This window comes from Schistocerca americana, chromosome 1 (assembly GCF_021461395.2).
Source record: "Schistocerca americana isolate TAMUIC-IGC-003095 chromosome 1, iqSchAmer2.1, whole genome shotgun sequence".
NCBI classification, from domain to species: Eukaryota; Metazoa; Arthropoda; class Insecta; order Orthoptera; family Acrididae; genus Schistocerca; species Schistocerca americana.
Window position 1 is genome coordinate 954,971,088 of NC_060119.1, and position 14,178 is coordinate 954,985,265.

The 14,178-nt window shown below is 39.7% G+C and overlaps 1 protein-coding gene across 2 annotated transcripts in view; it reads right to left on the reverse strand.

The window, feature by feature from the left end:
• The window catches only part of LOC124615730 (DNA-directed RNA polymerase I subunit RPA1), a 306,200-nt gene that overhangs the window by 248,034 nt on the left and 43,988 nt on the right, over window positions 1–14,178 (reverse strand). For both annotated transcript variants that reach the window (XM_047143804.1, XM_047143812.1), the window contains one exon: window positions 5,009–5,080. In XM_047143804.1, the coding sequence (XP_046999760.1) occupies window positions 5,009–5,080 (72 nt within the window). The remainder of the gene's footprint in view (window positions 1–5,008; window positions 5,081–14,178) is intronic.

A 14,178-nucleotide genomic window follows, 5' to 3' on the forward strand; every position in this document is an offset into this window, starting at 1 on the left:
CAGTTGATACCATTTTCATGCTGATTTCCCAGGACCAAGCAGTGGAATAGGGGAATTAGAATTCCTGGGACCTGCCACACCAGTCCCTTTCAGATCCTCAGAAGTAATGAAGAACTGCCAGCTCACCAGAAAGAAATTTTTTCCTCATTAGTGGTGGAGGCACTGCAATGTCCCCAAGCAAAGAAGTGAGTTGAGCAGTCTTCAGCTGCGATAACATTATATGCTGAAGAATTTCCCACTTAGCGCGCTCTCTCTCTCTCTCTCTCTCTCTCTCTCTCTCTCTCTCTCTCTCTCTCTCTCTCTCTTTTGCACTCTGGTTGCTGAACCAGGTGGACTATGTGATCAAAAGTACCCGGACACTTGGCTGAAAAAAATGACTTACAAGTTCGAGGTGCCCTCATCGGTAACGTTGGAATTCAGTATGGTGTTGCCACCTCCTTAGCCTTGATGACAGCTTCCACTCTCCCAGGCCTCCATCAATCAGTTGCTGGGAGGTTTCTTGGGGAATGGCAGCCCATTCTTCACGGAGTGCTGCACTGAGTAGAGGTATTGATGTCAGTCGGTGAGGCCTGGCACAAAGTCAGCATTCCAAAACATCCCAAAGGTGTTCTACAGGATTCAGGCCAGGACTCTGTGCAGGCCAGTCCATTACAGGAATGTTATTGTCGTGTAACCACTCCGCCCCAGACTGTGCATTATGAACAGGTGCTCAATCGTGTTGAAAGATGCAATCGCCATCCCCGAATTGGTCTTCAACAGTGGGAAGCACGAAGGTGGTGTGCTGTGACAGTGCCATGCAAACAATAAGGGGTGTAAGCCCCCTCCATGAAAAACACAACCAGGCCATAACACCACCACCTCCAAATTTTACTGTTGGCACTACACACTCTGGCAGATGATGTTCACTGGGCGATTCGCCATACCCACACCCTGGCATCGGATCGCCATATGGTGTACTGTGATTCGTCACTCCACACAAAGTTTCTCCACTGTTCAATTGTCCAATCTCCTTCCACCAAGCGAGGCATCGTTTGGCATTTACCAGCATGATGTGTGGCTTATGAGCAGCCGCTCAATCATGAAATCCAAGTTTTCATTTTCTCACCTCCCACCTAACTGTCATCGTACCTGCAGTGGATCCTGATGCAGTTTGGAATTCCTGTGTGATGGTCTGGATAGATGTCTGCTATTACACATTATGGTCCTCTTGAACTATCAGCTGTCTGTCAGTCAACAGACATGCTTTTGTGCTGTAGCGTGACCGCTACGGTCGCAGGTTCGAATTCTGCCTCAGGCATGGATGTGTGTGATGTCCTTAGGTTAGTTAGGTTTAAGTAGTTCTAAGTTCTAGGGGACTGATGACCACAGATGTTAAGTCCCATAGTGCTCAGAGCCATTTGAACCATTTTTTTGTGCTGTATGTGTCCCTTCATGTTTCCAGTTCACTATCACATCGGAAACAGTGGACCTAGGGATGTTTAGGAGTGTGCAAGTTTCATGTACAGACGTCTGACACAAGTGATACCCATCACCTGACCGCGTTCAAAGTCTGTGAGTTCTGCGGAGCGCCCCATTCTGGTTTCTCGCGATGTCTAATGACTACTGAGGTCACTGATATGGAGTACCTGGCAGTAGTTGGCGGCACAATGCACCTAATACGAAAAATGTATGTTTTTGAGGGTGTCCGGATACTTTTGATCACACAGTGTACCTGTGCTAGGTGATGTATTATTACTGCGAAAAGCAACTTTAGCACTTAAAACAAACCAGATGATTGCCACAATTTGTTTAATTTAACAGTAATAAATATGGTGAATCACAAACTGAGTTAAATTCTGAAGTCCTGGAAGAAACAGATGACATGACAAGACAAGAGGTAAATCTTTAATTTCATCTGAAGTCTGATAGCCTTCATCAGAACTGGAATTCATAGTCTCCAACGGTAAGAAACATGAGGAAATATCATTGTTATTCACTAAAAACACAAAGTGACCAGATAAATTACCAGAAGTACAGATGTGGGTGTCCACAGTAAACAGACACTGTCAATGGAACTTTTCACAAATTACTGAACCAAATAAATTATTTTAAACTGAAAAAAGGTAACCCCAGTTGCTCAACAGGTGATAGCATAACCCCAACAAATGAATAACACAGACCAACGAAAAATTTTATTTGAAAAACTTTTTTTACTTTGATAGCTGACCTTTATAGATTTTTATGTGCTAAATCCAAATCTAGCCTTAGTTTTCTTGTACCACCTATAGTTTTCGAGCAATATGCTTTTTATTATATAGTATAAAAATCCTATGCTATATGGTAAATGGGGAAATAAATGAAATGCTTTGTTACAACATAAGCATGGTTTGTATTTACAGTAAGTTACTTAAAACAATAACATGTGTTAATAGAGGTTTCACTTGTCAGCTGGAATTGGTTTATATTTTCTTTCTCTTTTTTCTTTGAAGCTTCTTGTGACACTTTTTCTACGATGATTTGCTTGCTGAACTTCTCAGTGAAGTGACCAACAGTAGCCCCCAACATGTTGGTGTTCCAGCGGTCTTGGTAACATTTTTCCATCACTTTAATGTCCTGGTGAAAATGCTCTCCTTGCTCCTCACTGATCTCTCCCACATTGTCCGGGAAGTAATCAAGGTGACTGTTCAAAAAGTGAACTTTCTGGCTCATTAAACATCCTAAAGTTTTAAACTTCTTTAACATTGTAGCTATAATTGAAACGTATTCTGGGTCTTTTTCATGTCCTAAGAACTTCGTAACGACTTGCTTGAATGATACCCATGCTTCATTCTCATTTAAGGTCATTGTCGATTCAAAGTTAACATCAAACATCAATTTTCTGATGTCAGGTCTGACAAAGACGGCTTCTTTTAGTTTAGCTTCTGAAACGTGTGGAAACTTTTGGCAGAGATACTTAAAACATATTCCATCTTTAGGCAAAGCCTTTACAAACTGTTTCATTAGGCCTAACTTTATATGTAGAGGTAGTAGGAGTACTTTTTTTGGATCTACAAGGTTTTTGCATAGAATGTTCTTCTCACCACATTTTAATGACTCCCTCACAGGCCAGTCCTTTCTGCACCAATGTTGATTCCTAGCCCTACTGGCCCATTCACACAAGAAACATGGAAATTTGGCAAAGCCACCTTGCTGACCAAAGAGCATTCATGTTACTTTTAGATTGCCACATATCATCCAACCATGAGCAGAATAGCCTATTTTACTTAGCACAATTTCTAGGTTTTCATGGCTTTCTTTCATATGTACAGAATGTCCAATGCATATATGTTACCATTGCGTAATAAAACAGCCTTTAAACTAGTTTTGGATGAATCAATAAATAGCCTCCAGTCTTCCTTTTTGTATTCAATATCAAGCTCATTAATCAGACTGGGAATGTCTGAGCAGTTTACTGAATCACCTTCTTGTTGAAAAAACTTGGAAAATTGCTGCTCTCTCTTTCTATACATGTATATGGTGGTTCCAACTGCCAATAGGTTCTATTCTTTTAATCTACAGCCAAGCAATTCAGATTTTTCTTTCATTACACCCAGATCCCTAACCAAATCGTTAAGCTCGGTCTGAGTAAACAATTTGGGCTCTAGACTACCTGTATTACAATGGAATTCATCACCATCTGGTTCATCTAAATCAGACTGTACATCAGAAAATACTTCTGTTGGAATAGAATTTAAATCATCTGGTGGTTCCGGAACCGGCAAATCTACACCATGCCCTACTGGTCAGATGGCAGACGGAACGTTAGGGTAGCTTATTACCTTCTTGTTTTTCGAATTATGACCAGTAGTATGAATACTGCAAAAGAAGCAATCATCGGAATGATTTCTTGGCTCCCTCCATATCATAGGAACAGCAAATCTAAAGGCTTTTTTCTCCTTTTTGGACCAGATCTTCAACACACACTTAACATACCTTATGCGGCGTCCAAGATTTATGCTGATCACCAAGTTTAGATCCAAAGTAGGATAAATAAACATTTTTCACAAAGTCTGTAATGTTTCTTTCGTGTTTTTTTATCACAAATTCACCACAAATATAACAAAAACTGTCAGCAGAGTTTTTACAACCACGATTAGACATTGTACTGAGCACATGTACAGGAAACGGGAAAGTGAGGTTCGGTTGACTGTAAACAGACCACCATCTGTTAACACAAAAATAGAATCAACCTTTCTTTGCCAGCAAATGTTTTTCAGCATTGCTACCAACGTCATCTACATTCATTAGACCTCCTTTTAAATTATTTTAACTACATTTTAATCACTTCATTTAATAAATTTAACTGTAAAATGCGAAGAAAAGGTGGGTGATACAGTTTTTTAAGTATCATATTTGGATTTCCCACCCTAAAAAACATAAGAATAAGGTATTTTCAGCAAAAAAGTTTTTTTTTCCATCATTGGCCTGTGAAATTAGTGTTTTGGAATTTTTGTTGGAGTTCAAAATAAATTAATATTAAATATTATATTTATTTGATGTCTAGGTGTTACACACTCAAAAGCTTTTAGTGAATGTAAAAATTACATTTTGTATCTTCCTGACAAAAGCAAGGCAAAGACGAAACCATGGGGTTACATGTTAGCGCAAAAATACAACCAAAATCTAATACTCAGTGCAACTAGTGTGCAAGTGTGTTATGTCTCTTAGCAACTGAAGTTGATCTCAATTGGAATTTACACACATTTATAGCCAATTATACTATTATTCACTCTATCTTTTGAAGAATTAATGACAATCTGAACAATATGCAAGGCAGACATCTGAAGATACAGGTAATTCATTTGCAGACTGTTCATAGGAAAGGACCCTTTGCTTTTGTATGTGGGCAGCTAGGAAGAGGATGAAGAAAGAAGAAAGTAGAGGGTGACATCCAGTAGAGAAACAGGGAGACATAGGGTAGTTTCAAAATGTTACAAATCTTAAGAGCAGAAACAATATACTTGAAATGTCTATTGAAACAAATAATCACCTGCATTCATCAGGCATCATCATGACTATGTTTGATTTTCCTCTTTCTCTCACATCTGCAAGCTCTCCTTTCCTGTAATAATCAGAACAGAGAACAATTCACTAAGACTTTCTTGATACATCCTAATTGGTAACACACATTAAAACCAAATGTAAAACAATGACTTGTAGTAATACAACACTTATAACCAAAGAAACATTAATTGATACTATTAATTAATTAAGCAAGAGTTATCAACATACTTAGTTCTGTGTGTCTTCAAAATTCCACAGTAATGTAAAAAACAAAGTGAAACACAAACATTTTGGTTGCTCTCTTGATAGAATATGTTAACCTTGGCAATGTCAGTGGATTGGTCTGAGCATGTACTTCATGCCTACTGTGTACTTGATTTTTAAAAAATATTGAACTATTCTACCAGATTCTATAATTATTTTTAGTTACACTTAATACAAAAATTTACATGTAATTCAGCTGGCCATAGAGTCTCCCCTCAATCCTCTTACCCTTTGTAGCTGATGCGACTTTTAGCAATGAATGTCTTTTCAATAAATAATAGCATTAAAATACCAGGCTGGAATATCTTCCAGTCAGAGATAGTGGTCATGTGTGCATGAGATGTGCTTACTTGTTTGAATGTTTTCTTTTCTGAAGAAGGCTTTGGCTGTAAGCTCAGTATGTAATATTCTTTACGTTGTGCCTGTCTGCACCTCAACATGTTATCTTTACAATGAGTTGCAATCCATTCTTTTGCCAGGGTGTACATGGCCAAAAAAAATATCTCTGATTTTCTCAGATTTCCCATCTAAAAACACACTTTTCCCCAGGTGAAAAATACACTATACCCCAAGTAAAACAATATTTTTTTCATGTTAAGTGACAATATACTTTCCAGATGTGACTCTTCAAGCTTTCCCGGCGGATGTGTTGTAAATAGTCTTCACGGGTTTGCGCTGGATCACATTGTGCGAATTCCACAATATTTCCTCAGAGCAACTGTACGACATCTTCAGGTGGTTCAACCTTGCTCGTGACTAGGTACGACTGATGGTATCCGCACACCAACACCCCGTTTTTTGAACAAGCGCGAGAAGAACGCGCAGCTGCAGAAATCGCGCATGTTCAGTGATTTGCCATATTCATACTCTGTCTGTCGAAAATTGCAGAACAGCTCTCCCACGCTGTGTTTGTCAACAGTGCGGACAGATGCCACTCACCAACGGCCGTACTAGGCCAGTGTCATGACGGGCCTGTTATCGAAGAATCTTGATTTTCGCGTCGTGATTTAATAGCAGTCAATGCAGGGTTCCAGGCTGTGCTCAGCTGAAATCCCGTATCCTTGTTGAAGAGATTATCAGCTGAATGGATATGTATTGCATTCTTAATGACACAGTCTCAGAAAGATGATGCTGGGGATAAAACTTCAGTCTTTTCATAAATCATACAATGACCTGTATTCAGGCAGTGTTCCGCAATTGTCGACTTTTCTGGTTGACAAAGGCCTGTATGACACTGATGTTCATCGCAGCGTTCTTGTACTGTGTGGCATGTCTGGCCTATATATGCTGCTCCAAAATGACAAGGAATCTTGTACACACCACATTTCCTCAGTCCAATGTCATCCTTAACCAAACCCAACAGGTTTCTCAGTTTTCCAGATGGTTGAAAAACAAAACACACTTAATTCTGTATCTTCCAAAGACTCATCCAATTCTTGATTGGTATCTGACCCTGAGAGCCTGTCAAGTGAAATACAACATCTGAAGACAGTGTTCCGACAAAACGGCTATTCTGAGAGACAGATACGTAATGCATTCAGGCCCAGGCGAATTCAATCTATGGGGCAGAATGAAGATACGAAGACACCCACCACTTTGGCCTTTTTGCCATATTTTGGTGCCACGTCGTCAAGAATCTGAAGAGTACTCAGAAGATATGGAATTAAGTGTGTTTTTCAACCATCTGCAAAACTGAGAAACCTTTTGGGTTTTGTTAAGGATGACCTTGGACTGAGGAAATGTGGTGTGTACAAGATTCCTTGTCATTGTGGAGCAGCGTTTATAGGCCAGACATGCCACAGAGTACAGAACGCTGCGATGAACAACAGCGTCATACACGCCTTTGTCAACCAGAAAAGTCGGCAATTGCGGAACACTGCCTGAATACAGGACATTGTATGATTTATGAAAAGATGCAAGTTTTATCCCCGGCATCATCTTTCTGGGACTGCGTTATTAAGGAAGCAATACATATCTGTACAGCTGATAATCTCATCAACAAGGATATGGGATTTCAACTGAGCACAGCCTGGAACCCTGCATTGACTGCTATTAAATCACAATGCAAAAATCAAGATTCTTCGATAACAGGCCCGCCATAACACTGGCCTAGTACGCCCGTTGGTGAGTAACGTCTAGCTGAACTGCTGACAAACGCAGTGTACAGCGCATGTGCAGGAGAGCCGCTCTGCAATTTTTGGTAGAGGGAGTTTGAATGTGGCAAACCACTGCGCACACACGACTTCCGTGGCTGCGCATTTTTCACGCATGTGTTCTAAAAACAGGGTGTCAGTGTGCAGATATCATCAGCCGTACCTAGCCACGAGTGAGGTTGAACCACCTGAAGATATCGTACAGTTGTTCCAAGGAAATATTGTGGAATTTGCACAACGTGATCCGGCGGCAAACCCGTGAAGACTATTTACAATATACTTTCCCTTGAAGCTGTAAAACTTATCAATCCTTTGAATGGTAAAGGTTTTATACATTGGCACAGAACTGTCCAGAACTTTAGGAAATGAAACAAAAAAGGGGGGGGGGGGGGGGGAACAATGCAGAAGTTTGACGATGACTCAGTCTGCAACCTTTGTGAAATTTGTAAATGAAACCATTCCAATTTACGTTATTACATATTTGATATAAACACTTTAGTTGCACAAAATTTGAACGTATGTGTTTATATCACCACTTCACCAGGTTTCTAACGTGAATGGTACATGAAACAACAGATAAATTCACACCACTATTGCAACTGCTTTTACACAGCATGTCACAGCTTTATTTTGTTGCAGAAGAAGCTGAGTAGCACTGTGGTGTAGTGGTGGTGATATTAAACTGTTGCATGGAGGGTCATGAGTTCAAAACTCACCTGGACTGTATAATTTTAATTTCTATATTTGGTTTGAGTACATTCTAGAAGTATCTACAAATGTGAAGAATCACTGTACTGGAATGTTCTGTAGCTGTATAGTTCTGACTGGAGGCAGTTTGCTCCGTGCTCTTATATGTGCAAGTGCTGAATAAACCTTCGTTAAGTGAAGATAATGTCCGTCATTCATCTAATTACACCTTCTTCTATGTGACATTATTCTGGTGGAGGTGCTGGGTATTGGACCTAGTGATAGCGCCCATTATCAACGACACAGTGGCTCCCATCAGGCCACAACAAAGCTGCCGTTTACGTGGCAAGAAACCTGATTATCTGACACGCTACACCATTACAAAAGCCATGAAAACAGCCCAAGCATCTGAGGTAGCCTAATTCACTGTGGAAGACATTATAGTAAAACACGGTGCCCCAAGGTCGTTAATTACGTATCGAGGAAAAGTTTTGCAATCGAATCTTGTGACAGAGATAAACCGTCAGTGCAACATTACTCATCACTTGACGACTGCCTACCATCTGCAAACTAAAGGGCTTATTGGACGCCTTAATAAGACCTTGGCCGACATGCTATCAATGTTCATCAATGTTGAGCAGAGCAACTGGGATGAGGTGCTACCTTTCGTGACATTTGCCTGCAACACTGCTAAACAAGACACCACAGGATTTACATCATTTTTCCTGGTGCAAGGGTGAGAAGTGACTACGACAATGGACACTGTGTTTCCGTTACACCCTGATGACGTGGACGACTATTACATCAGCCAGGTGTTAACCAGAGCTGAGGAAGCTCAGCAGTTAGCTCGACTGCACACTGCAGGCTTAAGAAAACAATCACCGAAGGTATGATGCGAGCCACCGCTTTGCTGTCTACCAGCCTGGTGACCTCGTCTGGATTTTCACTCCTTTTTGGAAGGTTGGTCTCTCTGATAAGGTCCTCAGGCGTTACTTTGGACCTTATAGCATTGTAAGACAATTGTCTGATGTTACTTATGAAGCTGAAGATTTCTACCACAACACAAGACAACGAAAGATCAGAGATACGGTCCACATCCTTCGAATGATGCCCTGTAAGGATCCTGCAACCCACAGTAAATTCGAAGCTCCAGCAACAGGCAACAAGCGCAAAGGTGACGAAGAGCGTAGCAGGAAATGAAGTTGTAAGAATATCACCGTCAGGGCAAGAATCAGCCATCGGGAGTCGGAGTATGCAGGACCGATGACTTGTTCCCAGACTAGGACGACGGAACAGCGAGACGCTGTTCTCTTAAGGAGGAAGCAATGTCGCAGAAGCTGAGTAGAACCGTGGTGCAGTGGTGTTGATACTAAACTGTTGCATGGAGGGCCGTGAGTTCAAAACTCACCTGAACTGTACAATTTTAATTTATATATTTGGTTCGAGTACATTCTAAAAGTATCCACAAATGTGAAGAATGGTTTAAATGGCTCTGAGCACTATGGGACTTAACTTCTGAGCTCTTCAGTCCCCTAGAACTTAGAACTACTTAAACCTAACTAACCTAAAGACATCACACACATCCATGCCCGAGGCAGGATTCGAACCTGCGACCGTAGAAATGTGAATAATCATTGTACTGGAATGTTCTGTAACTGTACATATACTGTATGTGTTCGGGCCAGAGGCAGTTCGCTCTGCGCTCTTGTATGTGCAAGTGCTGAATAAACCTTTATTAAGTGAAGTTAGTGTTCGTCATTCATCTAATTACACCTTCTTTTATGTGACAATATTACTGAGTGCGTTACAACATCCCTCAATGCTTGAAAATGACCATGTGTCAAAGTTGCAGTCTCAATAAATAATGTTTTAACAGCCTAAAGTGCAACAATTTCATAAATAAATTTTTTTAAATTAAAATAACCCTTGGTTTGGAAAGATCTTCGATGCGCGGCAAGATGTACACGGCATATTTCCGTATGATAGAAGTATAAATACAAATTCCACCACACACAACACTGAAGGTTGCAAAGCACTGAAACTGAGATTGTGATGTGCTTTTTTCTGCTAAACATAGCTTATGTCACATGACCCCATCAGCTAATGACAGCACATATTCAGAACATATGACACATGATGTTCTCAACCAATAGCAACACCGCTGTTAACTAGTGCGAACATACAAACAGGAAAAGTTAATGGTCTATGCATACAGTGTAGCTACAAGGAAAGCTAAGTCTAGTAAAATCATCAGACGATCAATTCCAATTACAAAATGATCTATGGTGCGAAAGTTGCAATTGGCACTAAACAAAGAAAAGTGCGAGGTCATCCACATGGGTACTAAAAGTAATCCAATAAATTTGGGGTATATGATAAATCGCACAAATCTAAGGGTTGTCAATTCAAATAAATACTTAGGAATTACAATTACGAGCAACTTAAATTGGAAAGACCACATAGATAATATTGTGGGGAAGGCGAAACAAAAACTGCACTTTGCTGCCAGAACACTTAGGAGATGCAAGAAACCCACTAAAGAGACAGCCTACGTTACATCTGTCCGTCCTCTGCTGGAATATTGCTGCGCGGTGTGGGATCTTTACCAAGTAGGATTGATGGAGGACATCGAAAAAGTGCAAAGAAGGACAGCTCGTTTCGTGTTATCGTGCAACGGGGGTGAGAGTGTCACTGATATGAAAGGCGAGTTCATCACCGAAACAAAGGCAGTCTTCTTTGTGGCGAGTCTATTTACGAAATTTCAATCACCAACTTTCTCTTCTGAATGCAAAAATATTTTGTTGACACCCACCTACATAGGGAGAAATGTTCATCATAATAAAGTAAGAGAAATCAGAGCTCAAATGGAAAGATTTAGGTGTTCCTTTTCCCCACGCGCCATTCTAGAGTGGAATGGTAGAGAAGTAGTATGAAATTGGTTCGATGAACCCTCTGCCAGGCACTTAAGTGCGAATTGCAGAGTAACCATGTAGATGTAGACATAAGCTTTCAGATATGATACTGGCCGGCAAAATGTTTTTTTCTTTTTTTCCCAAGGGTCTCATTAGGCTGGATCCTAAGAGCAAGCATACATTGCAGCAGCTGAATATTTCTGACAAGCACAATTATAAATTTCACTGCTGTGTACAGAACATTTTGCGAGTTACCTGGCCATAATACATGATCCATTGAGCACTTCAACTTCCCCACAGAAAAGCCAATTACATGTGAAATTGCTCAAGAACTTACCTCACACTTATTTTTAAGGATAATTATACTGTCTGCCATCATTATTGCATTAGTTTTAATCTATGGGAGAATTAAAATAAATACACAAAAGTAACCTTGAAGCTGGTCTTTTTTTAGTGTGTATTACTCTTTTAAGATATATCAAACACAAACATGCCAGTGAAATTTGAAATAACAGCATAAGTGGCTGGTCTTTTGGTCCACAATTTTTCTAAGAGACTGTTATTCAAAGTGTTAAGTTTTGAATGAGAGTCAAATGCTCCGTTATTTAAGGAATTCATCACACACTCTCATACATAAGATAATTAATGTGGAGTAAAAGGAAATTTACTTTTAAAGTAACGCTTCTTAAACTACCGTTCACAATATTTTCCGCCAACCTGTTAGAAATGTAAACAGTTGTGACATCACACTTGTCAAAATCAGTTTGTTGTTACAAAGCATTGCACAGTCTTCATCCTAAAGCCTTCGACACACACTGCTGTCGACAGTAAATGGCGACTTTTGTTTGCAACTGAAGTCTTATTTTGGTGTTATCCTCTCATTTCTGATTTATTGCTCAGTATTACCAGGTGTGATTGGGAAGTTTTAAGAATGGATCCGCTACTGCTTACTGGTTTGGCAGGCAGGTACACGGAGGTTGGGGAGTGAGTCATTGTCTTATCCTTGAATGCCCTGACAGGAAATGGCGTTTCCTTCATTCAGTTCATTGTGGCAGCTGATCGAGTGCGGGGTCTGTTAGGGCTTGTGGCCGGATTCTGTCTGCTTGAAAATGGACGTAAAAACGGAGCAACGAGTTTGCGTGAAATTTTGTTTTAAAACTGGGAAATCCGCTTCTGAGACTTGCAAACTATTAAAAACAGCTTTTCGAGATAATTGTATGAGCCAGTCATATGTTTTTGTCTGGTTCAACAGATTTAAAAATGGCCGCGAATCATCTGAAGGTGAACCATGGTTTGGCCATCCTTCCACCTCAAAAACGAATGAAAATGTGAAAGTTCGCGACTTAGTCCACCCTGATCGTAGACTTACAATTAGGGAGTTGGTTGATGAACTTAATTTATATTTCTATGCAGTTCAGTCAATTTGATTATTTGACTTGACTGGGTACATCCAGGCAAATAAAGAGAACGTTCTTAATACACTTCAGGAAAAAAAATTCCAGGAATGTTTCCAAAAGTGTAAACTCCATTGGAGTCAGTGTGTTCAGTCAGAAGGGGACTATTTTGAAGGAGATGCATCACAGTAGCATGTAAGTGCCGCTATTGTACAATTACAATTCCATTCTTAAAACTTTCCAATCACACCTTGTATTCTGCAATAGCAGGCTAAAGTGAAATTCTTTGTTAGAGTATCAGTTCTTACCAGTCAAAATTTAACTGGAAACAAAAGTAAAATTCACATAATTATAAAGAATTCCTTGTTTTTTTCCCGGATGAAAAAAATAACGCATTTTTCCTGGTTGCCCCCGGGTGTACACAGTCTGTTTTCATAATTTTGTTGATATAGCCTTAAAAGGTATTTTCAGGATCTAGATCCTACTTACAAATAAGCATCTCCTTAAAAAGTGTGGTGCTGACAAAAATAAAAAACAGTTAATGAAATCTGTACTTTTTTTGACATGTTGCTATGGTTAATGAATAAAAGTTTATTTTAATAGTAAACAAATACATCATAACTGGATGTACTTGTGCTACGAGAATTAGTACAAAAAACAGCACTTATGTGAAGTAGCTAGTACACAATACAAAGAAATATATCAACAAAAATAACCAACTTTTGAAAATACAAGTAAGATTAATCAACCCTACTGCTAGCCACTGGCTCTAAAAGCTTGCAAACTGTAATACCTTCTATATGTGTGTTATCCTGCCTCCACATGGTGAGTAGATTTTTTTATTCCTCCAATACAAAGAAAGACTTTCCTCATGATATTTAATAGAATGACAAATGTTTAAATTTGCTGTGCCTAATGAATACATTTATATAATTTTTACATTAATTAACAAGTTTTAATATGATAATGTCTATATACTACGTGTTCATAACTCAGTTACTGGTATAACAATCAACTATATGGAATACTCACTGAATAACAGGTATTTTATTCTATATGCACAGCCAAATTCACACAATGTGAAAATGTTTCATCAAAAATGATGTCTTCAGAGATGCAACTCTGACTAGCCAAGGACGGGAAAGGAAGTCTGCATTTTTCCATTTCAAAGAAGCCATACCAGCAGTGGAATTTTGGTAATGGAAAACTTAAATCTGGATGGCAGAGTATGACTTTTAACCTATAAAACTAAAAGTCCAGTACCTAAACTAATGTTCCAGCTCAATTGGGAAAAATCTCATTTCATGACAAATTAATTCCTCTGAAAATGTGTGGTAGCAATGTAATGGTGGCTGTGCTCTTTCCATTTACGCAGAAGTTAGCATGAATTATATGCTCCTCTAAAGATCATTCACAAAGCTCGAGAGTGCACCTGCTGAGAACAGGATGAAGATTTAAGTGTTTCAAGCTTTCAGTGATGACAACTTTCAGGGATGACAGAGGTCTAGGAGTAGCGTCTTTGATTAGCAATAAAAATGTCCTCGGTCCTGGGTTCAAAGGCTACCTCCGCTTAGATTTTGAATTAAAATCAGCAGCAGCAGCAGCGGCCGAAGATGGCTGACAGAAGAAGTCATTCCTCATTCAGTCAACAGCATTGTCAAAGAGGGTGGAGGAGTGGACAGACGTTCGGGCACCTTCTTGCTCTTGGGGAGGGAAAATGCCCTTAAAGGTGGAAGAATCATCAAT